At 41.6% G+C, this 27,935-nt stretch overlaps 1 protein-coding gene across 2 annotated transcripts; it reads left to right on the top strand.

The window, feature by feature from the left end:
• Positions 1-125: 125 nt before the first annotated feature.
• Positions 126-21,614, top strand: MPZL3 (myelin protein zero like 3). 2 transcript variants are annotated; one of them, XM_030220380.1, is made up of 6 exons: positions 126-253; positions 11,569-11,735; positions 13,232-13,442; positions 17,907-18,024; positions 18,653-18,719; positions 20,440-21,614. In XM_030220380.1, the coding sequence occupies exons 1-6, from the start codon at positions 196-198 to the stop codon at positions 20,515-20,517; spliced, it is 699 nt and encodes a 232-aa protein (XP_030076240.1). In that variant the 5' UTR covers positions 126-195; the 3' UTR covers positions 20,518-21,614. The 2 variants fall into 2 exon arrangements, with proteins under 2 accessions (XP_030076240.1, XP_030076239.1); XM_030220379.1 differs by having other exon boundaries at positions 130-253; positions 17,886-18,024.
• The last annotated feature ends 6,321 nt before the right edge of the window (positions 21,615-27,935 follow it).

Genomic DNA, 27,935 nt, shown 5'->3' with positions numbered 1-27,935 from the left:
CACCGAGAGGAGCTGCCACAAAGAGCAGGCACCTGCTATGGAACCTATTAAACAGCGCAGCCTCGAGGCGGGACTCCACTGTGACTCCACCACACCACTTCCAGCGGAGCAGAGGACCCGCCCTCTTGCGTCACTTCCGCTTCACCTGTACACAGGTAGGAAACTTAGGAGCAGAAGGAGAGAGAGAGCGCAGTGATGGGGTCCGGGGCAGACACGAGTCGTGAGGCCTTTGGGCTCCTGCTCTTGGTGTGCGGTGAGTTCAGCCTTACTTGACTCTTCCCGTACCTCTGTCTCTGGCTGCATATGTGGGTATGTACTAGTTGTGCCTGAAAGGGGAAGGGTTCTGTATCTGTGGCTCTAAAATAGGGGTGTCTTGGAGTTAGAAAACTGAGTGAGAGGGGACTGTAGTGTTAATTTTAAGTTGGGGGGGGAATGGGACGCTTTGCTTATTTCTAGTTAAAGAGTGGAGATGGAGAAGGTGCTTCTGAGCTGAGAGATACTAAAGCTTGTCATATTTTCTCTTTTCCGGAGGAGTGATAAAATACAAGACTGATCATTGTTCTCACTGTTTTATTTTTTTAAGCCAGAGCAAGCCCTATAATTTGAGAGATTCATTTTACTTAATTGTTGGGAGGGACACCAATAGTGACTGCTGGGTATTAATTAAAGTGAAATGGTCTGGTAGGGAATAAGTGCTACTTTTCATTCTAGGTGGTGACTCATAGGCCAACACCTAGGCTGTAGGTTTTTCTACTGGGGAGGTGGGGTCATGTTTATCACCCAATGCTGTAAAAGAAACAGAAAACAGACAGCCATGTGGTAAAGGCTGGGTGTTATCTTGGTTGTCAGCTAGTAAAGCTATCCACTTGATGTTACTAGTGGTGTTGAGGAGTGTGGTAGCCGTGTTAGTCCACTCTTAAGGTTATCAATAGAAATCAAACAAAATAAAACATGGAAAAGAAAATGATACCTTTTTTATTGGACATAACTTAATACATTTATTAAGTTATGTATTAAGTTATGTCCAATAAAAAAGGTATCATATTTTCTTTTCCATGTTTTATTTTGTTTGATTTCTATTGATAACCTAGTGGTGTTGAAAAATGGGTTAAAGGAAAATCCTATTTCTTATAAGATTACTGATTTCATAGATTGTTTGAATAACAGTGGGATGCAGGGATTGTATAAAAAGATGGTGCTATATATAGGATATACAGATGATGTTTGAAAAAAAAAAAAAACCCCAGCATGACCAGTTGTTGAGACAGGAAGTACTGTTCAAACCTTTTATTGCAGGCCTCCACAGGTGCTGTTATTGGCATTACATATTTGTACTTGCTGGAATTGGCATGGCTTGGTACTACTTTTTAGACCTCATGATTAATTCACTGATTGCATTTTTACTTGTTTCTGGTTGTCTGCCTGGACTCCCAAGGAAGGCTTAGGCCAAAACAAACACGGATTGTATAGAGTCCTTGCATCAGTGAAAGGTTATCTAATACCCCGATGGTGTCACCACATGTGGATGCCTGCAAGAAAGATTTGAACAGTACTTCCTGTCTCGCTGAGTGGTCATTACCACTCTTGTTTTGGTCTTGCTGACTTTGTGGGACTGCTTGTCTTTGTTTTGTTGATTCCCTCTTTGAAGAAACAGCACAGTAGTAGTACAGGGGAAGTACTGAAATGTGCAATCACAAAGCATGGCCACTTGCAGGAAACTTCCCAGTATTGATTCTAAAGGTTGGGCTCTTAGATGAGTAAGAAGGAAAGAGAGTGTGCTGGAAGAACAAGACTTGTCAGCTAAACCTGATCAGTTTCTTTTAGGAAGTAAGGTCTCTTTCAAAAGGCATTTGATAGAGGTTAATGGGATAATGCCAAATACCTGACATAATTTTTTCAGAATTTTCTAGCAGTGTCTTGTTGGATAGTTTATAAATATTTAATGGGATAAGAGGCTAATTTAGCTATTAATATAAATTATTCTCGCTAATTGTCCAAGTTTTAAAGGATCTTGAATGTTGGTCTAATATTGCATATTTTGGGAAAATTAATACATTTAAAATGGTAGTGGTACCTAAACTTTATGCTTTTTCAAGCCTTTTCTATTGAAACACCCCCCTCCCTGATATTCAACTAGCCAGGAACAGCTCCTGGCAGGTTAAATAACGCTTAACTGGCTATCCGTGACTATTCAGTAGGAGATAGATGGTTATCTCCCACTGAATATTCCTAGTCAGCGCTTTGCGGCTAACTGGTAATATCATGCGATAGAAGCGGCTACCCATTAATATTCAGCACTGCCGAAATAGCAGGCCTATCTTTGGCTGGTATTAAACTTAACCGGCCAGCGCGGAATATTGGCTCGGCCAATTAAGTTTTTAAACCAGCCAAAAACAAACCTGGATATTCAGTGCTGGTTACGGGAAATGGCCCGGCATTAAATATACAAGCTCACTGCTGACCGCGGGAGTTAGCTGGGCTGCTCTCACTGTCTGAATATTTGTATTTAAAAAAAAACGTCAAAAGCAGCTTCTGTTCAAAAGATTTTAAAGAAAATGCCGCTGTTGAGGCACTTGGTGGTGGTAGCTAGAAACTGCAAGTCCCAAGCATAGAAAGATGGCTAATGAGAGTTAGGGCAGTTCACCTGATGGAGCGGCTTGCTGCTAATTTGGGGTATAGATCCCTTTTAGGGGAGTGGGGAGAGTTTTTTTGGACTAAGGGTGGTTAGTTTGAAGCATAGGATCTGCAGGTGGGGCAATTGAAATCACACTTTACAACTGATACAAAACAGCGATTAGAGTCATCAAAGGCATGAAAAAAAATGGGACCATGGTAACCATTGTTCTTTCAATAGTGGAGTTACAATTCCCATTAGAATTACTTTTTAAGATCCTAACTATGGTCTATATGAGAGCTATCGTCCAGTGATTCCAATTTCATTATCACGTTTTCTTATTGCTTATGCACCATCCAGATCCCTGCATTCTTCTCAGCAAAATCTGCTAGTAACCATTTAGAATCCATCAGATTCCATTTTTAGCATCACAGGTCCCTTTCTCTGGAATCACTTCCTTAGTTTTCTATGATCAGAATTATCATGTTTACGATTTAGGAAAAACTTGAAAACATTGTTGTTTAAGGGGGCTTTTGAAGAATGATATTAGGATAGCAACCTCAATTTTGCAGGTGGCATTCCTATCTGTTAAAAATGGTATAATTTTATTCTGTTTTCTGGCTTTTCTGTATTTTATTTAGATTAGACTTTATTTTATTCTACTTATTTGAATTTATAAACTGCTGTGATATTATCAAACAGCAGTATATCAAATATAGTAAACTAAACTAAATTTGAGTTAAAAAGTGAGATCTGGAACTTGGGTGGAGGTGAACTCTGATACCCCTAGAACTTTTAACTGTATGGGAAAATCTTATTCCATGGCATTCTTTCCCCCCACCCCCTCTTAGAGAGCCTTTTACTAAGGTGCACTAGCATTTTTAGGTTATGCTAAAAATTAACTGGTGCTTAACACTTAAATGCTCATTATATTCCTATGGGCATCTCGGTAAATAGTGTCAGCTCAGCTGATTTTTAGCACAAGCTAAAAACGTTAGCGCACCTTAATAAAAGACCTCCTTAGATCCTTGTTGCTTACCACAGCTTAGTAGAAGGACACCTAACGTGCTTATTGCATGCTTAGGTGTCCTGTGGTAGTTTTGGGATTGTCATGCACTTCCCATGTGCTAAAGATTGGGGGCATGTCTGGAGATGGAGAGTAGGTGTGTTGTGCACTAATCAGCACAACTGCATTGCTGCATGCTAATCGATTAACACATGGTTAGCGCATTAGCCCTTACCACCTACAAACAGGAGGTGGTAAGGGTTTCCACATTAATGGCCACGCTCTTAGTATGTACTAATAAAATTTCAGGGTATATCGAATATAAATACCAGAAATTCAAATAGTAACTAAAACATTATTACTGGCAATACACTTGTATAGAATATACAATCCTTTTATTCATAATATTATTAAACACTTTCTCATAGCATAATGGATCCTCAGAAGCTTAGTCGAAATTGGGTGGCGAAGCAGGTGGGTGAAAGAGGGGTTGGTGGTTGGGAGGTGAGGATAGCGGAGGGCGGACTTATATGGTCTGTCCAGAGCCAGTGATAGGAGGCGGGAAGTACTGCTGGGCAGACTTGTACAGTCTGTGCCCTGAATAAGGCAGGTACAAATCAAGGTAAGGTATACACATATGAGTTTGTCTTGTTGGGCAGACTGGATGGACCGTGCAGGTCTTTTTCTGCTGTCATCTACTATGTTGGTATGTTTTACTATAATATCTCACACTCAGGAGATGAATTGAGCACACTAAAAATAGTCGATAAGACCTAAATACGGGTCATGACAAATTATGCCAAAATCCAGAAAATGATGTATCTTGAGTCAGTAAAGATCACACTGTTTCTATTTCGTGGTGTGGTAGCTGTGAAGGGTAGAAACTGGAATTGTGGAGATAGCTGTCTGTAGGTTTCCTGTATATCGATATCTCCACAATTCCAGTTTCTAACACTTCACATGCAAAAACAAATCCATTATACACAGCCAGCCCACATGATACCACCTTATCTGCTCTGACCCAAGAGACCTCAAAATCCTGACTGAATCCTTCAAACAAAAACCCCAAAATCTCCAAGAATATTGCTTCTTCCTTTAAAATACCTAGAGAAAACCTACTGCAGTACAAAGAGAAGAAAGCCACAGAGAGAATCCCTCTTGTAGTGACATACAGTCCAGAGCTAGGAAAATTGTGAGGAATCATAAAAGATCTACAGCCACTACTCCAGGAGGATGAATTACTGAAAGAGATATTCAAAGCCCCACCAGTGCTGGCTTTCCGACAGCTACCTAATTTGAAACAGAAATTAGTGAAAAGCAAATTCCCAACACAAGCTCAAAAAGAAGAGAATGGAACACATCCCTGGAGGTTCAGGACAAATATATTCCACGTATTAGAAAAAAGGGAAAAAAGACTAAACGTCAGCCGGCGTGGCTAAACAGTAAGATAAAGGAAATCATTAGAGCCAAAAAACAATCCTTCAGAAAGTGGAGAAGAGAACCAACTGAAAGTAACAGGATAGATCATAAGGAATGCCAAGCCAAATGCAAAGCGGAGATAAGGAGGGCAAAAAAGGACTTTGAGAAGAAATTAGCGTTGGAAGCAAAAATACATAGTAAAAATTTTTTTAGATACATTAAAAGCAGGAAACCGGCCAAAGAGTCGGTTGGGCCGCTGGACGAAAATGGTGTTAAAGGGGCGATCAAGGAGGACAAAGCCGTAGCGGAGAAATTAAATGAATTCTTTGCTTCGGTCTTCACCGAGGAGGATTTGGGGGGGACACCGGTGCTGGAAAGAATATTTGAAGCGGGGGAGTCGGAGAAACTAAACAAATTCTCTGTAACCTTGGAGGATGTAATGGGTCAGTTCAGCAAGCTGAAGAGTAGTAAATCACCGGGACCTGATGGTATTCATCCCAGAGTATTAATAGAACTAAAAAATGAACTTGCGGAGCTACTGTTAGAAATATGCAATCTGTCCCTAAAATCGAGTGTAGTACCGGAAGACTGGAGGGTAGCCAATGTTACTCCGATTTTTAAGAAGGGTTCCAGAGGAGATCCGGGAAATTATAGACCGGTGAGTCTGACGTCGGTGCCGGGCAAGATGGTGGAGGCTATTATTAAGAATAAAATTGCAGAGCATATACAAAAACATGGACTGATGAGACAAAGTCAGCACGGATTTAGTGAAGGGAAGTCTTGCCTCACCAATCTAATGCATTTTTTTGAGGGGGTAAGCAAACATGTGGACAATGGGGAGCCGGTTGATATTGTATATCTGGATTTTCAGAAGGCGTTTGACAAAGTGCCGCACGAAAGACTCCTGAAGAAATTGCAGAGTCATGGAATCGGAGGTAGGGTATTATTATGGATTAAGAACTGGTTGAAAGATAGGAAGCAGAGAGTAGGATTGCGTGGCCAGTATTCTCAGTGGAGGAGGGTAGTTAGTGGGGTCCCGCAGGGGTCTGTGCTGGGTCCGTTGCTTTTTAATGTATTTATAAATGACCTAGAGATGGGAATAACTAGTGAGGTAATTAAATTCGCCGATGACACAAAATTATTCAGGGTCGTCAAGTCGCAGGAAGAATGTGAACGATTACAGGAGGACCTTGCGAGACTGGGAGAATGGGCGTGCAAGTGGCAGATGAAGTTCAATGTTGACAAGTGCAAAGTGATGCATGTGGGTAAGAGGAACCCGAATTATAGCTACGTCTTGCAAGGTTCCGCGTTAGGAGTTACGGATCAAGAAAGGGATCTGGGTGTCGTCGTCGATGATACGCTGAAACCTTCTGCTCAGTGTGCTGCTGCGGCTAGGAAAGCGAATAGAATGTTGGGTGTTATTAGGAAGGGTATGGAGTCCAGGTGTGCGGATGTTATAATGCCGTTGTATCGCTCCATGGTGCGACCGCACCTGGAGTATTGTGTTCAGTACTGGTCTCCGTATCTCAAAAAAGATATAGTAGAATTAGAAAAGGTACAGCGAAGGGCGACGAAAATGATAGTGGGGATGGGACGACTTTCCTACGAAGAGAGGCTGAGAAGGCTAGGGCTTTTCAGCTTGGAGAAGAGACGGCTGAGGGGAGATATGATAGAAGTGTATAAAATAATGAGTGGAATGGATCGGGTGGATGTGAAGCGACTGTTCACGCTATCCAAAAATACTAGGACTAGAGGGCATGAGTTGAAGCTACAGTGTGGTAAATTTAAAACGAATCGGAGAAAATTTTTCTTCACCCAACGTGTAATTAGACTCTGGAATTCATTGCCGGAGAACGTGGTACGGGCGGTTAGCTTGACGGAGTTTAAAAAGGGGTTAGATAGATTCCTAAAGGACAAGTCCATAGACCGCTATTAAATGGACTTGGAAAAATTCCGCATTTTTAGGTATAACTTGTCTGGAATGTTTTTACGTTTGGGGAGCGTGCCAGGTGCCCTTGACCTGGATTGGCCACTGTCGGTGACAGGATGCTGGGCTAGATGGACCTTTGGTCTTTCCCAGTATGGCACTACTTATGTACTTATGTACCTAGCTGCAAACTGTGCAGACACATCTCACAGGATCCCACAGTCACTCACATGGGAAAAACAGCATAAGGGGATCCTTCACAAGCTCATCCTCAAATGTGGTATACATAATTCCTGTCCTACCTCACTGACCCCAGGACACTGACCCCTCTAGTGCTCTTACGGACTAACCCATTTCTTATCTTTACCTCCCCACCCCGCTTACCCCTTTCCATTTATTGTACGCGTCTATTTGTTATTTAACTGTTGTAAGCCACATTGAGCCTGCCAGCGGTGGGGAAATTGTGGGGTATAAGTGCTGTAAAATAAATAAATAATTCAATGCAAAAAGTGTGAAGAAGGGTGCTATATTGGAGAAACAAGCCAGATGCTAAAGATGAGGCTCAATTTATATAGGCATAATATTAAGCATTCCAATGCCAACCAGGATGTCACCTCTGTGGGACAGCATTTTATAAAAACAGAACACTGCCTCAATGATCTTATGGTAAGAATACTAAAAGGAAATTTTAAGATAATCCAGGAACGTAAGACCTTTGAAGTTAAAATGATATAAAATATTTTGACACCCACCAGCCAGGACTTAACAAAGATCTTGGGTTTTCTTTCCCACCATAAAATTCTACTGCTTTGTCACTCTCCTTATCAGCCATCCATCTCTCCCTGTCTCTCACCCACCCCCATCCCATTGTCTTCCTGTGAGACTGTCATTGGAATGCTTTTGTGTTTCACTTATATATTCTGATATTTGTCAACACTTGCTTATTTCCGACCTGAAGAAGGATTACCTTTGAAAGCTAATGAAAAAATGTATTGTTAAAAAGGTATCATTTTATTTTCTCTGTTTTGATTTATTTCTATTTATTACCTTTATGTTTTTAATTCCAAATTCAATAACACAAACCAGCTTAAGCCAGAATCTTGCCATATGTTCAAAACATCCGAAAGCAAACCTTCCTGGCTGGAACTGTGTGTTAAAGGCCAATAAGGGGGAGCATCCCCTCCTCATTCATGCTCCAAAGGCTATAGAAATCCACCAAATCTTCTATTGTCAGCAATAAAATCCTCGGGTTCACGTCTGTCCTCAATACGGATCCATATTTCGTCAGTTGCCTTCTTCAGGAGGAACAGAGTTCACCTGGGTAAACCTGAGAACCCGCACCTGATCAATAACGGTCGGAAAACGCTGATGTGCAGCATGCTGAGATGCACTTACTAATACTGTGCTATATGTTAGAGGGAATTGTGTCAAATAAAATAAACATTCCACACGAAACACATAACAGCGTGAAATCATTATGGATAGAAATTCCATGTGTGAATGGAAGGAGTGTTCTTGAAGGGCTGTACTACCATCCGCTGGGACAGAATGAACAGACAGATGAAAAAATGTTTACAGAGATTAGGAAAGCTGGCAAATTGGGCAATGCTATAATAATGGGTGATTTTCAATTACTTCACTAAACTGCTTCTACATAAATACTCTGTGAGAAAGGCAAGGACAAATCAAACTTGGGTATACATATAAAGTATCACATACCATGTAAATGAGTTTATCTTGTTGGGCAGACTGGATGGACCGCACAGGTCTGTATCTGCCGTCATTTACTATATGTATCAGAAGGATTGCCCAGTAGTACAAAGTGGAAAAAAAAAGACCTCGGTAGACAAAAGGAGACACACCTATTTGTAAGGCGAGCCTTCAATATATAGGTGGCTCACAATAATCATCAGTCATAAAAAAAAACTCCACTAATATATGGACCAAAACAGTCCCTGTATAGCAATAACGCTTACTTATACAGAATAAAATTTGAAAATTATACACAGTTCTCAGTTGCCCCATCCATATTATCACACAGTACTTATCTTGGTATAATCCAAAAATTGTCATTTCAATCCCGACAAGGGTTCCCTGTTTAGCTAATCCAAGCTGCTTCAGGGGAAAAATAAATTGTAACAAATCCCAAGACAGTAGAAAAATAATTACAACTCCACAACAACTTTCCAGCACTAGGCACTGACAAAATGGCCATTTGGAAATGGAAAAAGTTAGAAGAAGAGCAACCAAAATGATAAAGGGGATGAAACTCCTCTTATGATGAAAGGCTAAAGAGGTTAGGGCTTTTCAGCTTGGAAAAGAAACGGATGAGGGGAGATATGAATGAGTAGAAGTAAATTGATTTTTTACTCGTTCCAAAAGTTCAGAGACTAGGGGACACTCAAGGGAGTTGCATGGAAATACTTTAAAACAAATAGGAGGAAATACTTTTCACTCAACAAGTAGTTAAGCTCTGGAACTCTTTGCCAGAGGATGTGATAACAGCAGTTAGCATCTGGGTTTAAAAAAAACGTTTGTACAAGTTCCTGGAGGAAAAGTCCATAGTTTGCTATTGAGACAGACATGGGGAAGCAAATGCTTGCCCTGGATTTGTAGCATGGAATGTTGCCATGATTTGGGTTTCTGCCAGGTAGTTGTGACCTGAATTGGCCACTGTTTGGAAACAGGATACTGGGCTAGATGGACCATTGGTCTGACCCAGTGTGGCTATTCTTATGTTCTTATGCGTCTCCACTGCCTGGTAAAACATAATTGGTTCATAGCATAAAGCTACTCCCACTCTCTCTAATTTCATTATACACACCATTCAATTTCATTATTCATTTCCTTTGGGACAACAGTATTCCATGTGAAAATAAAACATTGTTTTCACAATTTTCTGACTGTTATGGTTGATCAGGTGTGGGTTCCCAGGTTGTCCCGGGTGAACTCTGTTCCTCCTGAAGAAGCCAAGTGATGAAATATGGATCCATATTGAGGAAAGAATAACCTAAGGATTTTATCACTGACAATAGAAGATTGGAAATACTGTTGTGAGATTGAATAATGAAATTAGGAGTGGGAGTAGCTTTATGCTGTTAACCAATTATGTTTTACCAGGAAGTGGAGCGTGAATGGCTAACAATAGCTCTGACATTGAATCCTGACTCAAAGATCCAGCCAGGGGGGAGTTGGGTTTTTTTGCAGATATTTTCTCTTTAGAGGGTGGAGGTAGTTCTAACTGAGATCAAAAATGCCATCAGGCGAGGGGAGTGCTCTTAACTGGTCAGAATATAAACTTCAAAGAGTGGGAGCCACAAGATATATACAATGCTCAACACTCAGCTGTACCAGCGCGGATCTCAGCAGCAACTTGTTTCACATGGGCCAACTACCCATGATTCGCCTGCCTCATTGGTCCAAATATTTTATTTAATCAATATTTTCTTACTGTAAATCATCATTTAAGATAAGTTTAAATTTGTATTAATTTTTATCGCATTTTTGTAGATCCACTGCTTAGACGGGCCATGTTTAGCTAGGTAGTATACCTGAGCTTCGTCAGGGTGCGGACCTCATGCTCAACTGCTGAGGTTCGTGCTGGTACAGCCGAGGAGTGTTGAGTGCTTAGCGTTTTATATTGTGTATATCGGGTGAGGGGAGGGCAGGGCATCTTTTATGCTTACTGGCCCACCTGGAAGGGGTCTTCGAGGTCTCCTTTAATGACTGGGCTACCACTTGTGTGGGAGAAGAATTTGGGCAGAAACTTGATTTGTGTTTCCAGGATCAGAAATGTGCATTCAGTATCTAAAGCAATAATTCACAAGCAACCAATGAGAGTGGATAGCTAATTTGCATCTTTAGCAGATCTGTGTAAAACATGGCCATTAGCCTATGACATTGTCACGAGTTAATACCTCAGCTTTGAAATGAGATAAGCAGTGTTTTTTTAAAAGTTGCATGTTTTTGGCTAATTTGGAAACAAGCTTAAGTTGCATTAAGCAATTAGTTTCCATATAGGTTTATATGGAAAATGTAGCTACAGTTTACTTTCCCTAAAAATACTTTCATATTCCTCAAGATGCATTGACTTAATTGTAGCAGAATTATGGTTACAGTTCTGACCCACTTTGACACTGGGAAGTCTGTCCATTTGTTTCTGATGAGCCTGAGATCACTTTCAGCTGTGCAAGTTCTCTATACCTTGCTACGTTCCAGAGTTCTCTAGGTAAATACAACTTGCAATACCTATGAGTCTTCATCATTTTAGATATCTCTATTCAAACTTTTACACAAAATGGTACTACCACTTAGAAGTTAAAACCTTAAATCTCTCTCCTCCCTCCCCCCAAAAGAAGCTTCACATACTAGAAGGAGAACCTTTGATTACCACAGTCCCCTGCTGCATTACAAAAGACAGTATACAAAATGTTTAAGTAAACATATATACCTGACTGCACTTCAAATTTCTCCAGAGTACCTATGGGTGCATTATAACTGTTGTCCTTTTGTTTTGTTTTGTTTAAATTAAAAGCTAAATTAAACAATTAATTGCTTATGAGAAGCACACACCAGCAGTTTGACAGTCTTTGCTTTCTGCAGGTTTTTCTAGGGCTTTCTGCATAAAAATCCAGGTTGATTCAGAGGTGCATGGCATTGTGGGCCAACATGTGAAGCTTCGCTGCAACTTCTGGTCCTCATCGCCCATATCTGAACATCTGACGGTGGATTGGACATATAAACCTCACCATGGAGGCCCCACACAGAATGTGAGTGACCTCTGGTCCAGGAAGCTAATATATTAAGCAACAGGAAGAAGATACATTCCATTTAATTGTACTACCTGTTTTTCTGCCTCTGCAGTGCACTGGTGAAGTAGAGGAGTAGCTTAAAAGTTAGTGCAGTAACCTGTTAACCAGGGGAGCCAGGTTTGATTCCCACTGTAGCTCCTTGTGATTCTGGGCAAGTCGCTTAACCCTCCATTGCCCCAAGTATAAAATAAATACGTATCTGTATATAGAATGTAAACTGCTTTGACCGAAACCACAGAAAGGCACTATATCAAATCCCATCCCCTTATGCTATGGTACCTCATGGTAATGGGTGAATGTCCAGTGCTTGCTAGTAAAATGCTTTATACCTAATTGAATAAGAGATGCTGCATACTCGGTGTAGTAATTGTTTTATGCAGCCTTCAAACAGGACGTGTCATATCGTCTTGACATTTGTTAGTTTTTAATCAGGAGTCTCTTAAAATTGTCCATTGCCAGATGCATATGGATGCGTGTGGACTGCTATGAAGTACATGAAAACTTTGGTCCTTGTGTGAATCAGATTTATTGGTGTTGTGCTCACTCCAGCTATCTGGTCACACATCCACAGGAAGATAACTCTGTACTGCAGGTGGAAACAGTGCAAGATAAAAGCATAGGCAAAACAGGAAAGTGCCTAGCACCCAAAGGTTGGCGGGGCGGGGGGGGGGGGGGGGGAGAGCTTGGCAGATGTGCTTTAATGTAGTCTTGCCAGAGACCTCTGCAGGAAATGGATATTGTCCATTGCAGCTGCTGCATTGGCCCTCCTAGGACAAAATATGGTGTCATTGCTTTTCATACTGCATTGGTACCCCTGCAGGGGCATTAAGCCATCATCATTAGCCACTGATGCATATCACCCATATCTATGTCTTCAGGCCCCTTTTCAGCCTGATGGAATCTTAAGCAAACTCAAGCACCCAAAGGCACAAGAAGCACTGAGCAGTGAAACAGGTGCTGGGAGATTGACACTAGGGAGAATGGTTGCTGGGCTATGAGGGGTATTAAACATCCACATTAATGTGAATTAGATGTAGTCTATTGTACTGATGAGCATCTTTATAATGTGGAGCCCAGCATAGGGTTAATCCTATCCTTGTTGGAAAGCCTGAATTTAAACTTTCCAGGAACAGCATGAAGTTTCCCCGCAGTTACAACTATTTGTTAACTCTGTGTGCTCTAGACACTTATGCAAGATTTGGGGGGAGGTGGGGAGGAAGATGGGGATGTGAAGCACCACATCCCTATAATAGCACAGTAATGTTGCTGACCAAGGTGTGCCTTAGCTACAGGGATATTTCCTTTGCCTTGTAATCTCAAACTTCAGGCACTGGTTTCACCTGGGATGTGAAATTGAAGCTGACTGGACATTGTTCTTCTAGTTTTGCTGCTTTTCAGAAAATTTCTTTGCTAATAACACTGACAGAATTTAGATTCTGGGTTTGTCTCTGCAGATTTTGCATTATCAGTCAGTGGCCTTCCCCGTCGCAGGTGGGATCTTTGGGAACAGAATAACATGGGAAGGGGACATCAGCTCGAATGACGCCTCCATTGCTATCAGAGACCTAACGCCTAATGATAATGGGACATTCACCTGCACTGTGAAAAACCCACCAGATGTCCAAAGTAACCTGCTGCCAACAGTGCTGATGGTCACTGAACAAGGTGAGGCCAATCTTTCTGAAAGTAATACTCAGTGATTTCAGTCATAAAAACTGGCTGATACTGTGAGTGCAAATCACAGCTGCTGTACAGGACACAAAGGCTTCCATTGCAACAGAAAGTCTTCAGGCCACATTTTGGAGGGTAGAATCGGTGCCAGCAGCAATGGACTCAGTGGTCCACTTTGAAATACACACAGCTATGTGTGAAAACCTGGGCCCTTGGAATCCATACTAGGGTCTCTTTCCTCTTCTTCCCCCCACCCCCCACCCCTTAAACCAATACAGGAATGTTTATCTGGGAACACAATGAGCTAGCTGAATAGCTTCCCAAAACATGATAGACTAACTCTTGCCTGTCTCCAAAAGTTCCACTGGGCTTAATAATCTTTCTGGTAATACTTAAAACTCTGCTGTAACTACACACATCTCCTTATTTGTAGTGAGGCCTGAGGTTTACTATTGCATACTGCAGGGGTTTCCAAACCTGTCCTAGGGGAAGCCCAGCCAGTCAGTTTTTCAGGAGATCCACAATGAATATGCATGAGAGAGGTTTTCAGAATATCCACAAATCTTACTAGCTGTTCACTCCCAGGACAGGTTTGGGAATCTCTGATGCACCTTCATTTTGTAGTTGCAGAGTTTTTTTTTATTTTTTATTTTTATTTTATTTGATGTCCTGTCAGTACACATTTGTTCATGGATACTTCTTTGTTTAAAAGTAAGTACATTACAAATTTTAATGTATACAGTACTGTAACTGATTTCCATAGAATTGCAGTACAATAGTATCATCACGTCCTTATTCCCCACCCTCTTCTTTTTCAGTTGCGCATGCCTTTCATTTCCATGTATCCTTAAATCCCTAATGTATATCAGGTATTCCTTAGTTCCCATATACTCCATCCAGAGCTTGGACTTTGCATTTAGTTTCTTGCCTTGATCTTAGATTTGGAAAGATGGTCAGATGTAGTAGACATTTCCCTGCCCCAGAGGACTTGCAGATTAAGGACCTCATTTACTAATATGTATTAATAGTTAAGGAGGGCTAAGGAGCGGAGGTGGCCAAGAGTAGGGACAATTAAAACTATTCATATTTATTTAATTTGATAGTATCCTTGATGCAAGCATTTTGCTGAAACACAGCTGTGTTGGGTCAGTTCATCAATAAACGCTTTGTTCAGGGACACAACCACAGGTTACAGATCTTGGTCTTCTTTACTTCTTGGTCCTCGTTTGCTCTGTGGAGTTTTTTCTCTTTTCTTGGGCTCATTAATCAGTTAAAACACGTTAAGTCCTGTTCTCAATGGGGCCTATTTTATTAATATCTGTGAACCTCCCCCTAAAGGGAAGGTTTAATGAGAAATGGGGGGGGGGGGGGGGGGGGAAGAGAGAGAGGGGATCTTTGGTCACAGTGAGTTTCAAAAGCAATTTTATTTTCTGTCTGCATTGCATTGAGAGAATGAGGTTTGTCATTTTGCTTTAGCGGCTATCCTGCAGTACAAATGATTGATTTGATGATATGCTACATTGCTAAGCTCAGCAGAGAGGGAAGTGGGCAGCACTTTATATTCCTTATTCACTGAAGGAGAGCGAGGCAGCTGATGAGATCACACTTTGGGTATATTAAAAGTAAAGTGGGTTTAGAAATATAAGCACACAGGGGAAGGATAGCTGAAGCTAATTGGGGGGTTAGAAAACTTACTCACTATAATAAGAGAAACATACTGATGGTGACCTTTTGACTGGGGCCTTGAGCTCTGTTAAGAGCTGGTTTTCTGGGCCACAGCAAGGAAAAGTACCCTACGAGTTCTTCCTGGAGATTGGCAGACAGGAGGTTGCCCTCTATGGGGGAACAGTCACAGAGCTCTTCTAAGAGCTGGTACATAGCAGAACACCTAGTGGCACCTCAGGAAGATGGGAAGATCAGCAACCCTTGGGAGCAGCTCAGGGTGAAGCAGAAGGCATCGGTGATCCAATTGGGCACGAGGTCCAGTGGCAGAGGAGGCCCTTGGGAGTGGGCTTGGGGTATATCCCCTGGACAAGGCTTGAGAGGCATATGGGGGGGGGGGAGGCTGGCAGAAAGCTTCTGGGGTGCAGTAGGCACCAGGAGCAAGGCAGTGGCTCGCTGGGTGAGGATTGAAAACGGGAGCCCAATGGAGGCATCAGCCCTGGGGAATGCAGTCAGCGCTGTGAGCCTGGCAGTGGGGACAGGCCAAACCAGTTAGACTTAGTTGGACTTTTAGCAGCCACCAGCCCAGAGTACTCCAGCAGGAGGGTGGTACTTGGGGACTTGGTGAGGAAAGACAAGGGAAGGACACAAGGAAGGAGTAAGGGTAAAATATAGGCCATATTTCCATGCCATGTCCACACAAAGACTTGGCCTAGAGTGACAGAAAGGAATTAAGAGTTGCTGCTTAGGCAAAATGACTAATGGGTGAAAAGAATGCTGAAATTAGTGGCCAAGAGTAGTGACTATAAGAAAAGGTAATGGTTATGAGTATTGGTATTAGACTGTGTGGTATGTGGTTTATAGTATTCTATGTATTTCAGTGGTTATTTCAAAACAACATTTTACACATTCCTAATTTTTCAACACCTTTTATAGCAAAACCTGTACATAGTTCAATAAAACTGTTAAATCTTTTGTTTACAGCCTTGTTCAGAGGTCATTTCTGGGTTTTTTCTGGAGGGGTGGGGGAAGAGGTTAAACCCACCCACTAACCTTTTTCTTCCCCGGGTGAAGGTGCCAGAAGCTTAAGGGACTGACAGAGCCTGCTCTAGAAGCACTCCAGCCAGGTCAAGCCCTGGACCAAGAGATGCCTACAAGGGGGCATTACATCTTTAATGTGCATTATTGTGTGCTTTTAACAGATCAATGCACATTTGGTAAATGAGGCATCAACTTGTACGTGAGATAAGAGGGGGAAGTGACTTTCCCAAGTTTAAGGAGTGTTGGGAAAAGCAGTATTTGAACCCTGGCTTTTCTGCTTCTCAACCCACTGTTCTAACCACTCTGTTATCCCTTTACTTGTATCTGAACAAATCTGTTGTAACATAGCACAGTAAGTTTCTTCACTGACCATGCGCTCGCATTCTGTGCTCAAATCTCTAGTGTTACTAGATGCTATTTCATCCTAAGGCAAATTTTGTTCTGAGAGCTTTGCTTTAGAAATCTCTTCCCTCTGGATCCTTCCTTCCTTCCTGCTTTTATTTCCAGTCTGGCTTACTGTAACTCCCTCTATGATGGCCTACAAGTGATAAAATTGAGAAGACTGATACTGGTACAAAACATTGCTATCATTACTCTTCGGTCTGAAAAAATGCCAGCACTCAACTTTAGGCATGAGAATTGGCTGTAAGCAGTGTTCTGTAAAGAGCGCTCATCTTGGAGTCACTTTCTGGTGCTAATTTTTCAATTACTGTACAACTAATAATCCTCCTCAACAGTGCTCTCCTATTTTGGTTATCATTTTGAACCAACTGGGGGCATCCACTCTCATCTGCTCCACACCTCCACCTCCTGCTGTTTTTTTTTTTTTAATATATTCTTCACTTCTTTAGGAATTTCTGTAGTTGAATTGAAACTGCCTTAAAATGTTTTCGGGTCAGACCCATTTGTACATAAGATGGTGATTGGCTGAAGCGTAGTAGAGGCATCTGACGTCAATAGGATAAATACTGGGCGCCATACTTGAAGATAGTGGGGAGCTGCAGCAATGAGGCTCGGGTTGTCGGAACAGTGATGTGAGAAAAAAAGGTGTTTACAGTGGGGACACAAGATTAGTGAGGCTAGAAAATAATTCAAGAGTCTGAGGAGTTGTTTTCTACCTTGTAGAGACGTGCCACCGATGATGAGTGGATGCCCCCAGTTGGTTCAAAATAACTAAAATAGGAGAGCACGGTTGAGGCTTCTTCAAACTCCTAAAATATCCTCCCTGGTTGTAGTTGGAACTATAAGTCCATCTATAGCAGAGGTGGGCAGCCAGTTTTTGAGGGCCACAACTCAGTTGGGTTTTCCAGACTGCCACAATGAATATACATGAATTAATTTGCATGTACTGCTTACATTGTATGGAAATAGATCCCACAAATATTCATTGTGGCAATCTGGAAAACCCGACCGAGTTATAGTCCTTGATGATTGTGGTTGCCCACACCTGATCTATATGCAGTTCTTAAACACTGAAATAGGGTCCAAAAGTATTCATTGTGATCTGTTGTACATTCTCTAACTATTTCTGGACAAGCCAACCAAACATGAGTAGAGCTCTGTTCCACTACATTTCCAATCCTTGTAGTAATATTCAATTTTTATGAGTTATAATGAAGTCCTAACACACTAATTCTATTGATACTCAAATGACCTCACAGCTCTTGTCAGTGAGGACTGTCCCTGTAGAAGCATTCCTTTCCTCTTACCATTATTTGTACTTTTTCCTCCTAGTCATCTTCTCACTATCCACAGCCACGTTGCTCTCCATTATGGTGTTTGCACCCTCAGTTCTTGTGGTGGTCCTGCTGCTGCTGAGAATGCAACGGAAGAGAAGATCAAGCAACAAATATTCAATAGAAATCATAAATGAGTAAGCTATCGGGACAATTTTTCTCAATATTGGGGGTGGTGATCTTATCTTGTAAACTCACCTATTTCAAACCCAAAACACTTAAGACAACTAGGATAGGCAATAATTGAAGGCATTCACCTGGGTATTGCAACACTTCATATGTGAAAATGTACTGTTCTGATCCTTGTGTCTCTTAAGGCGGTTAATTACCTGTGCTCTACAATGTGAGCAACTTTAACTTCATTAGAGTGTCAAGAATGAAGCCAGATGCATAGTTTTGAGTAGACAGAACTAAACTTGACGCTACTTGTTCAGAAAAAATTACCCATAGAAAAAGCAGAGGCAAATCCTGAGTAATTCTTTTAGATTTGATTTCATCACTGCTGCTAAAAATTACCCCAAGGGTTTTCTGCACTCTTTGCATTTGTTACTTTCTAATGAAAGGGAAACTGCAGGAATACCTTGGATGGGTCACTGGTGATCTTATTGAGAGTGCTTTCTGTATTTGGGTTCAGTTCGCCAAAGCACCCTTTTGTGGTAGAACATTGACTCTCGGTAGTCAAAAACTAATTAACTAGATTGATATTTCCTGTGACCTTTGATAGGGTGGATAAACCTTATTTAGCATGGTCTGCTGTCCCCACAGAACTAACAGACATAGGAAATTGACCTGCATGGAGAGGATCTCCGAGTGCTGTGCCAAGTGTGCAGAGGTAAGGGGGTGAAGCTGTGTGCCAGCAACATGGTAGGTAGGGTGGTGCTTTATTCTGAGGTTGCATAGCACAGCTGTTGTATCATGCAGTAGCTTCTGGGAAGGGAAGGTGTGACCCTATAAGAAGTGCTGGGGTGAGCAAGAAGATGGAATTTGAGGTAGAAAGAGGGAAACAGAAGAAGATGGCATGTCAGACCTTATAGACTTACCTATGAGGAATGCAAAAAGATCATCATGCACATTCCTTAATCTCCACTATTCTAATTGCAAAGGGCTAAAATATAAATCCACATAAGCGACCAGTTTCTCATACATCTGCACGCAGCTATGGAACGCACTACCGAAGGCCGTAAAAACAACGCAGGACCTAACCATCTTCCGAAGACTACTGAAAACCAGATCTTTTCAAGAAGGCATACCATAAGCATTCATCTTAGATACTAAAGAAAACAACACCATACACGATATATACAAAACCGAACTTTTATCACATGACTGATTAAACTCTCTGAAATTAATGATTAAGCAATACCACTTTAAACTGTATGCTGAATAGGGACTCTATATAGTCGATGACCCAATGTACGATACAATCCAATTCACTACTTAGGAAGCTTCACGCAATACCATCATGTATTATTCTTTACCATGTATTATGCACATGATGTATATATACAACATGATCTGTTCTTATTATGTTATGTTACATGTTTAGTACCAAGTATGTATGCACCTTAACTAAAATACTATTTGTAACTCTGTTATCCGGAAATGGCGATGGTCTGCAAGGCAACCGCCATTACGGCAAATGTAAGCCACATTGAGCCTGCAAATTGGTGGGAAAATGTGGGATACAAATGCTACAAATAATAATAGTATAGCGGCTGTGCTGTGAAGTACTGGGCCAGAAGGGGAGATGCTATGTGGTAGGGAGAGACATGGGGATATATAGTGGCAGGTGCTGTGTGGTGGGAGGAGGAGAGGGGTGAGGAGATTAGAAGATGGCATAGCATGCAGTGCCAGGTGCTGGGGAGGTGGGTAGGGAACAGCGTGGTAAGAACTGAGAAGGTTTTGAAGTCTAAAGACTTGCTGTTCTATCTTCTGTTTTGAAAGTTTTCTGTAATAGTTAATAAAAATGGGAGATGCAAATCTTCAGTAAATATATTTGGACAGTGTATAACACAATCACATAAACCGTCCCAAAATTAAAATTTTTGTTTGAAAGGTGCTCAGAAATAAGTGACCCAAAGTGTATATTGAAAACACACACAGGCATCCTTATCTCAATTATCGCACCTTCTAGAATTGTACATAGAAGCCTCATAAATCTTGCAATACAGCACAGTTCAATAATATGCTCCCAATATGTAACACACTCCATGAAGTAAGCACGAACAAAGGGTGTCCAAATATAAATCAGATGGTAATCGAATTTGCCCCAACCAGGATCCCAGGTTTCACCAAAACATTGGCTTCTTCAGGGGGTCTAATAAGCCAAACAGGTTAGAGAACTGCACCCAATTCCAATCAGATCAACTGGCTTGTAATACAGCAGTTTTTTTTTTGTTTTTTTTTAACATACAACTTCATTGTAGCAGTTTTCTAGATGTCACTGATGTGTATATATGTTCCCTTCTCCTGTACTCCACATCCATCTTTTTTTTTTTTCTTTCTTTTCTATTTTCTTCTCCCTCCTCCCCCTTTGAATTCTTCCCATTTAGGATTCTGATGAGGAATATGACAACTTTAGGAAGTCTGTCTCCAATATTACAATTGTGAAGGCGACCAGCTACAGCTGAAGGTTTGTGCACCTTTAAGATTCCCCTGCCACCTCCTATAGGAGTCTCTTCTGCTTCCATGATAAAGCGGGAAACTCAAGAGTGAGATGAAGCAACTGTTACAAAGAACTCAAAATTATGATTACCTTACTTCTTGATTTTTTTTTTTTTAAAGAAAATGATATATTTTTAAAAGAATTTTAAGCAAGTGTGTTTAATGTATGTTAATATATGATTGGGGCTATTTTGTTCCTGCTGCATGTTCCTTCATTTTGTTTTGGTGAGATGAGCGAGTTTTCCATGTCTTGGTGCTCCATGCTGTGCTGCAGTGAGCAAGTCACACTTTTTAACTTCTGTCTTGGCACTTTACACGGACACTCCCACGTTGGTGCTTTGTGCTCGGGTATAAGGGGTGAATTGCCCAAATCTGTGCTCTGTATTCTCCTGCAGTGACACTTGCACTTTGGTGCAAAGCACCTTTTTTCTTTGTTTTGGCCTGGTGTGGTCAGATTGTTAACCATATCATGGTACTCTGTTCCGATGATGGAGAAGGGACAGTCGGCCGTGTCATGACATTCTGTACCCCTGCTGCATTGGTGATTGCCCTTTGTCCCATGTCTCTGTAACTTGCACTCAAGGTTGCACTGTTCCAATGTCCATCTGGATTCATGCACTTGCTCGACATCCAGCCACCTGGTTCCAATCGCTGGTTGCAAAAGGCATGGTGGGAGTAAGATGAGGACAACTGACCTTTTTACCATGTAGGATTGGAGCTTACAGCCACCTGTAATAGGAGGAAAATCTGTATGTACTGCTATGTATTCTTCTTAAGACAGACACTGCAGAAATGTAATAGGTGCATTATAATTGCTCAAGAGCTGCATTAACCATACTGATAACAAAAGAATATAATATCGGGGGGCTATTGGTGTGTGCAAGTCATGGCCCTGTGGAGCAAAAACCCAGTCACACTGCACCTCAGGACTCCAAGAACTGGCCCACTCACGGGTAATGACTCTGACGTTCTTTAAGTATTTTAACACTGTGCACCTGATTCTGAGTGTTAAGCTTCACACCTGTGTATATGATAGAATAAAGCTGCAACCTTTATTTTCATTGAAAAAGCTGCTTCTGTGTTCTGTTAATTCTGTACCCCTTTTATGAATCTGTAACCCCCATTTTTTTTCTTGGTTGTCAGATGATTCATGAGCTGCTGATGCTAGAGCTTCAGTTGATTATCTAGGGTTTCTCTTTCTGCAAAGGCAGCAGTTTTCCTGTGCAGATAGGGAAGACTATGCCTGTTAAGCTGCAGTCGGTAATGAATCTACTAGCATTCTTCTTCCTGAAAAGGGAGCTTAGCTCAGCAGTTTGAAGCTAGAAAACTGACCAGGGTAAGATTTAATGACAGATTAGAAGAGGAACGTTTGTTACCCCTTTTCAGATTTACCAAGCCTGGTCTCAGTAGCAGCTTCTTACCTTGTGCAGTGTTTTTGGATACAAGGGCTATAAAATGAATGGAGCAGTCCTAATTCTGCAGAGTCTGATGCAGTCATAATTCTGCAGGGTCTGATGCAGTCATGAACAGCTGCTGTAGCTGCCTGCAGTCTTGTTGCTTTCTGCAGGGATCCCTGTATATCATACTGCAGTGGAGTAAAGGCAGTGTAATTATACAGGGTGCCCTTGCTGCCTTGAGGAGCTGCTGTGTAGGGAAGCCAGTGCCTGCCTTATGTTGTCTGATGATCTCAGCAGGAGGGGTAGGGCTTTCCAGCACCCAGCTTTATATTTAAATGTTTGACATCTCCAGGTGGTGAGATCTCCTTTTTCCTTCCAGCAACTGTTATTAGACCAATGACTTGTTTGTTTGTTTGTTTGTTTTAAGTCTGAAGCTGGGCAGTAAGAATCAGTTACAATCTTATGTTTAATGTTCCCTCACCACTACATTTCCCCATATGCAACCTGTAGGCAGTGGTGAAGATGCTTGCACAGCTAGCTCCAATAGGAGGTTTTATGAAGTGCCAGACCCACCTGAAGCCGATTGGCTATGCCTGAATGCATATGGACTATCAAAATGCATGGCTGAATTCTTTTATTCAGAAAGGAACACTGAATATCATAATGGCTCTGTAGCATAATGGCTGAGTACTGTGTGTGCTCTGGTCGCTATATCTAGAAGATATAGCAGGACTAGAAAAGATATAGAGAAGGACAACCAAAAAGAAAAAGGGATGGAACGGCTCCTATATACCCAATAACCCTTGACACATCATCTAACTGTCTTTCAGCAGACAGAATATGGATTTCCTTTTCTCAACCAACAATGGACTCGGTCAAACACTACTTACTTAAATGTGTCTTCTCAATGTTTACTTGATTCATGTCCTAGCTACCTCTTAAAGTCAGCTCTAGAGTTATTCATATAATGCCTACAATCAAGTATAACATTTGTTATTTCAAGGAACTTTTCCTTCAGAAAATGGAAAAATAATCTTAACCCCTATTCCTAAAAATCCACAATCCAGCATGAATGAGGCTTCAAATTATAGGCCTTTAGCTTCAATCCAAATACTGGTTAAAGTGATAGAAGGTCTGGTCGCTCAACAACTTATGGACTATCTTGATACTGCCAGTCAGGTTTTAGACCCTCTTACAGTACTGAAACAGTCTTTACAACACTTATTGCAAACGTCAACATAGAACTGAGTAAAGACAGAGAGATTATCATCTTACAGTTCAGTATGTCCAGTGTGTTTTATATAGTTGACCATGACATTCTAGTGAACCTACTAGACTATTTTGGTATAGGCAACAATGTACTTCAATGATTTAAGGGCTTTCTCGTCTGCAAGATTCTACCATATAAAAGTTAGACCTCTTCTCTGTTCTGTGGTCCCCAAAATGTGGTACCACATGGCATTCCCCTTTCTCCCATCTTGTTTAATATAATGCCGTTGCCATTAGGTTACATACTTGAATCAAATGGTCTTAAATCTTTCATGTACACCGATATATTCCTTTTGTTAATGATATCAATGAAATCTTATCCCAAATAAAATCTGGTCTAGACCTAAAGGAATAATGGGCAAACAATTTCAAACTGAAACTTAACAGAGAACTACATTCTTAATATTAGCAAATCATTACCACCCAATAACTTCCAGAACCTTTACCATTGACAATATAACCTATCCACACGAGTATAATTTTAAAATCCTGGGAATAACAATTGATCAACATCTTTTTTGAACCAGAAATACCCAATTTTAGTAACATATTCAAATCGTTATGGAAATTAAAAAGATTACACTATTTAGATCCCTAACCCAATCCTTAGTATTATCCAAATTGGAGTACTGCAACACTGTTTATGCAGGACTTAAGACTTCATTAATCAGAAAAACTACAAACTGCCCAGAATATAGCAGCTGGCCTTGTACTTACAGCTCCCCGCTACTCCGAAGTGACCCCGCTTCTACTTAAATTACACTGGATCCCTATAAATGCATGCATTACATTCAAAGTGTGTAGTTGCCCACAAAATAATTTATGGCTCATCTCCATCCTATATACAGAACCTTATAGAGCTATTACTATGTAATGCTAAGGAATCCTCCAATGACTTTCTTATACTACACTTTCCTCAATGCAATAAAATTAAATATAAAACTACTGACACTGCTGGATTTTCCTACCCGTGTACTACCAGATAGAATTCATTGCCCAAACAACTACATCACACTGAAGACCATTTTATATTTTGCAAACTATTAAACCTAATAAGACTGATCACTAATGACAGAAATGGTTAATCCTCTAACTAAAGTAGTAAAGACAATAACTATGACTCTATTCCTATCTCATATTGAACACTACAACTGTTTTTTTGTCAACTCCAACTTCTTAATTTGTAAGTTGAATTTGTATCTATTTGTTCTATGTAACCAGAACTGAATGTCAGTTTTACATCTGTTTTAATGTAAACCGCATTGAACGTGCACTTGTTTTGAGATAATGTGGGATATAAATGTAATTAAATAAAAAAAAAAAGTTTATATAAAAGTCAAAACAGGTTAGGGTTCCTCTGCTTGACGAGGTGGCTGAAAGATGACATGACTGAGGCCTATACAACTGAATGGTGGCGTGAAATAGGTAAATGGGGACTGGTCGTTTATCCTTTTAAATAGCACTAAGGCTTAAGGATTCTCCATTAAGCTAATAGCACATTTAAAACAAATATTTAGACTCTGGAATCAGGATCCTTATAAATCCTTAATTGTTTTTGCTGGAGGTTAATGCAGATTTTTAGCTGGGGCTTGATAATGTTATTTCCTTTGGAGCACTGTATGTGGGAGGGGGGAATGGCTGCAATTGCCAGTAATGTTAAGACAGACTGGGAAATTCAGGTTACTACCAATTAAAACATTATATCCACTCAGTAGATCCTAATGTGCTTATAGCAAAGTTCATGATTAGATTATGGGGGGTCTGAGTGGTCAGGGTCCTGATCCATTGTCAGTGTCCTCCTTTTACAGAGCCTTGTCTGTGATAGGCCTCCTAAGAATATATATTGCTTTAAAAAATAAATGGGAAGGGGAATTGAATTATGAGGTGGGAGATATTGCATTTCTCAGCATCATTAAACAAATCCCACATATGATGCACAGTGCAGAATATTGGAAATGCTGGTATCGAGTGTTACATAGGGCATCTTTTTTCCCAGCTAGAGTGTATACAGCAGGCTGTGTATTCTCCCCAGTGTCCCAAATGTATCCTGACTAAAGGGAACTTGAGACATGTACTGTGGCGATGCTCCCAAATACGATTTTATTGGGGATCTATTGTCCATTTTTAAAATGGTATTCTAGGACAAAATTATCAGTGTTGTGGTGTTTGGGGGTGTTGGGGGAAAGGACAGACTGTTGGTTCAGAAAGCTAGACTGTGACCTTCTAGAAATTCAATTTAAGTTATTATACAGGTCTTCTATCACTAAGGAGAGGGGGAAGAAGTTGGGGATCTGGCAGGATAGGTAAAGGAACTTGGCTTCATAGCTTTCTAGAATGTCTTACTTTGGTGGCTCTCTGGAGAGGCACCTTGCATGCTTTGGAGTCCATTGTTGGCCCCATTTTCTGGGATTACTCCTTGCTCATGTTAGGCTGGGACTGAACCTTAAGGGATTCTGGGGTAAAGTCCATGGGTATTAAATTTTCACACCTAGCAATCTTCTTAGTGTTCAGTGTTATTTTACTACATTGGGTGGACATGCCCCTCCTAGCTTTGTGGAGTGGCAGCACAGAATGAAGCTAGTGTATCCTTAGGCCACGGACACAGGCAACTCCACCTTCTTATTGGTAATGTTAAAATAGGTTTCATGTGCTGCGTTTGAAGGAATTCCAAGGAGTGAGGGGCCTTAGTGTTGGAGACACTTGCTGAGTGTTTGTGAATATTATATCAAGTCACTGTAACAAAGGGCTCAAAGTCAAATATTGAATGTCCTAGGCAGGCTATCTAGGAAATGATAGGTGTGGGGGTGACAATTTAGGGATATTGTGAAGATAGGGATTGGGGGGGGGGGGGGGGGGTTGGGGGATGAATGGGTACATAAATGTGGATAAAGGTGAGCCAGTTGATAGTGCATCTGGATTTTCAAAAGGTCTTGGACAAAATACCTCATGAAAGACTTCTGAGACAATTAGAAAGTCAGGGACTAGGAGATGGTGTTCTATTGTGCATTAATAACTGCTCAAAAGATAGAGTAGGGTTAAATGGTCTGTATTCTCTATGGAAAAGGGGTAGATAGTGGGGTTCCGCAGGGGTTGGTGGTGTGAATGCTGCTTTTAACATAGTAAAACACTGCTCTAGATAATTTATAAGTCTGGGTCTGGAATACTCCTTGCCAGTCAGGTTTGCAGGATATCCACAATGAATACGTATGAAAAAGATTTACATATAATACAGGCAGTATATGCCTTCTAACCTAGAATAGGAAATAAAGGAAGCCGTGAGCAGGAGCAGTGCGGCCCCACAATCGTTTTCTCTGAAACAGCAGCAGTGGTGGCCATGGCAGGGGGGGTATTGGGTGGGAGTTGGGAGAGCCTGTTGTGTGCCTCCTGTTCCCTCGAGATTTTGGGTGGTACCATGGTCCAGCGCCTAGGAGATTTACCAGCATGTGTGGCCAGACTACATTTTCTAAAAAAAAAAAAAACAACCCCAAAACTTTTTTAGACCTCTGATTAAATCCCAGACTGAAGTCTATGATACAAACTAGTGCATCCAGATCATATTGCATATGTAATACCCCATGGAATGGGTATTACTAAAGTGATGGATTTTTCTCCTGTGGGGAGAGAGGTTCCTGTCAGATGGCTGGAGTGGTAGGGTGTCCCTGGGAGAGAGGAAGCCCAGTCCATGGGAAGTAGTTTTGAAATAAAATGCAGAGGCATAGTGTCTTGACTCTGAAGAGTGATGGGGGTGGGGAGGAGTTTGGAAGGAGATAAAGCTAAAATTATGCCCTTTAGAGGGGGGGGGGGGGGGTCTTTGCCTGCAGGTCTGGAGTTGCCTGTACATCACCTGCCATTGACCAGGAGGAGAGAGAAGGGAGTCCTAAAAATTGGAGAGATCCACTGGCTGTGAGAGGCAGGTTGCAGGTCCAATAAATGGCTACCGGGAGATAGTGTGCTACAGGTGGGTAGAAGAGTGCCCATCCTGGGAACAAGGGACCCGAACTAGGGAGAGCTCATCCTAGAACCAGGGTGGACCAAAGGTGAGGTCATCGCTAGATGAGGGTCAGGTTGAGGGTGGTCTGAGCCAGGGCCATGCCAACACGGTAAGCGAGGTAAGCATGGCAGGAGGGCGCCATCCTCTGGGGGGCGCTCTGCCGCACCATGCTTACCTCGCCCTCTTCTCCCCAGATCCTTTTCCTTTTTTTTTTTGTTTAAATTTACCTCTGTCCAGCAGCAGCGTAGCATTAGTGAGGAGGCGGCGCTCCCCTGCCCCGACGTGTCAGTCTTCCCTTTGCTCAGTTCCGCCTTCTTCTGACATCAGAAATGATGTCAGAAGAAGGCGGGCCACTGAGCGAAGGGAAGACTGACATGTTGGGGCGGGGGAGCGCCGCCTCCTTCTCACTAATGCTATGCTGCCGCCGGCAGAGGTAAATTTAAACAAAAAAAAAAGGAAAAGGATCTGGGGAGAAGAGGGCGGGTAATGTAGCGATCGTTTTCGGGGGGGGAGGGGGCGGGGCTGGGCCAACTGCAGGGGGTGCCGGAGACCCTAGGCACAGCCCTGGTCTGAGCCTGCAAAAGTAAACCAAGAAGAGGAGTACAGCCATTGAGAATAATATTCCTTTTCAGGATAGGTATGGACAGAAGAAGCTGTAAATATAACATTAAGTATCCTGTAAATATAATTTGGGAAAGAAGTGGAAAAGGGAGTTCTCCTTTGGCAA

This window comes from Microcaecilia unicolor, chromosome 12 (assembly GCF_901765095.1).
Source record: "Microcaecilia unicolor chromosome 12, aMicUni1.1, whole genome shotgun sequence".
NCBI lineage: Eukaryota > Metazoa > Chordata > Amphibia > Gymnophiona > Siphonopidae > Microcaecilia > Microcaecilia unicolor.
The sequence above is the reverse complement of the archived record's forward strand: the minus strand, read 5'-3'. Positions and strand labels throughout refer to the sequence as shown.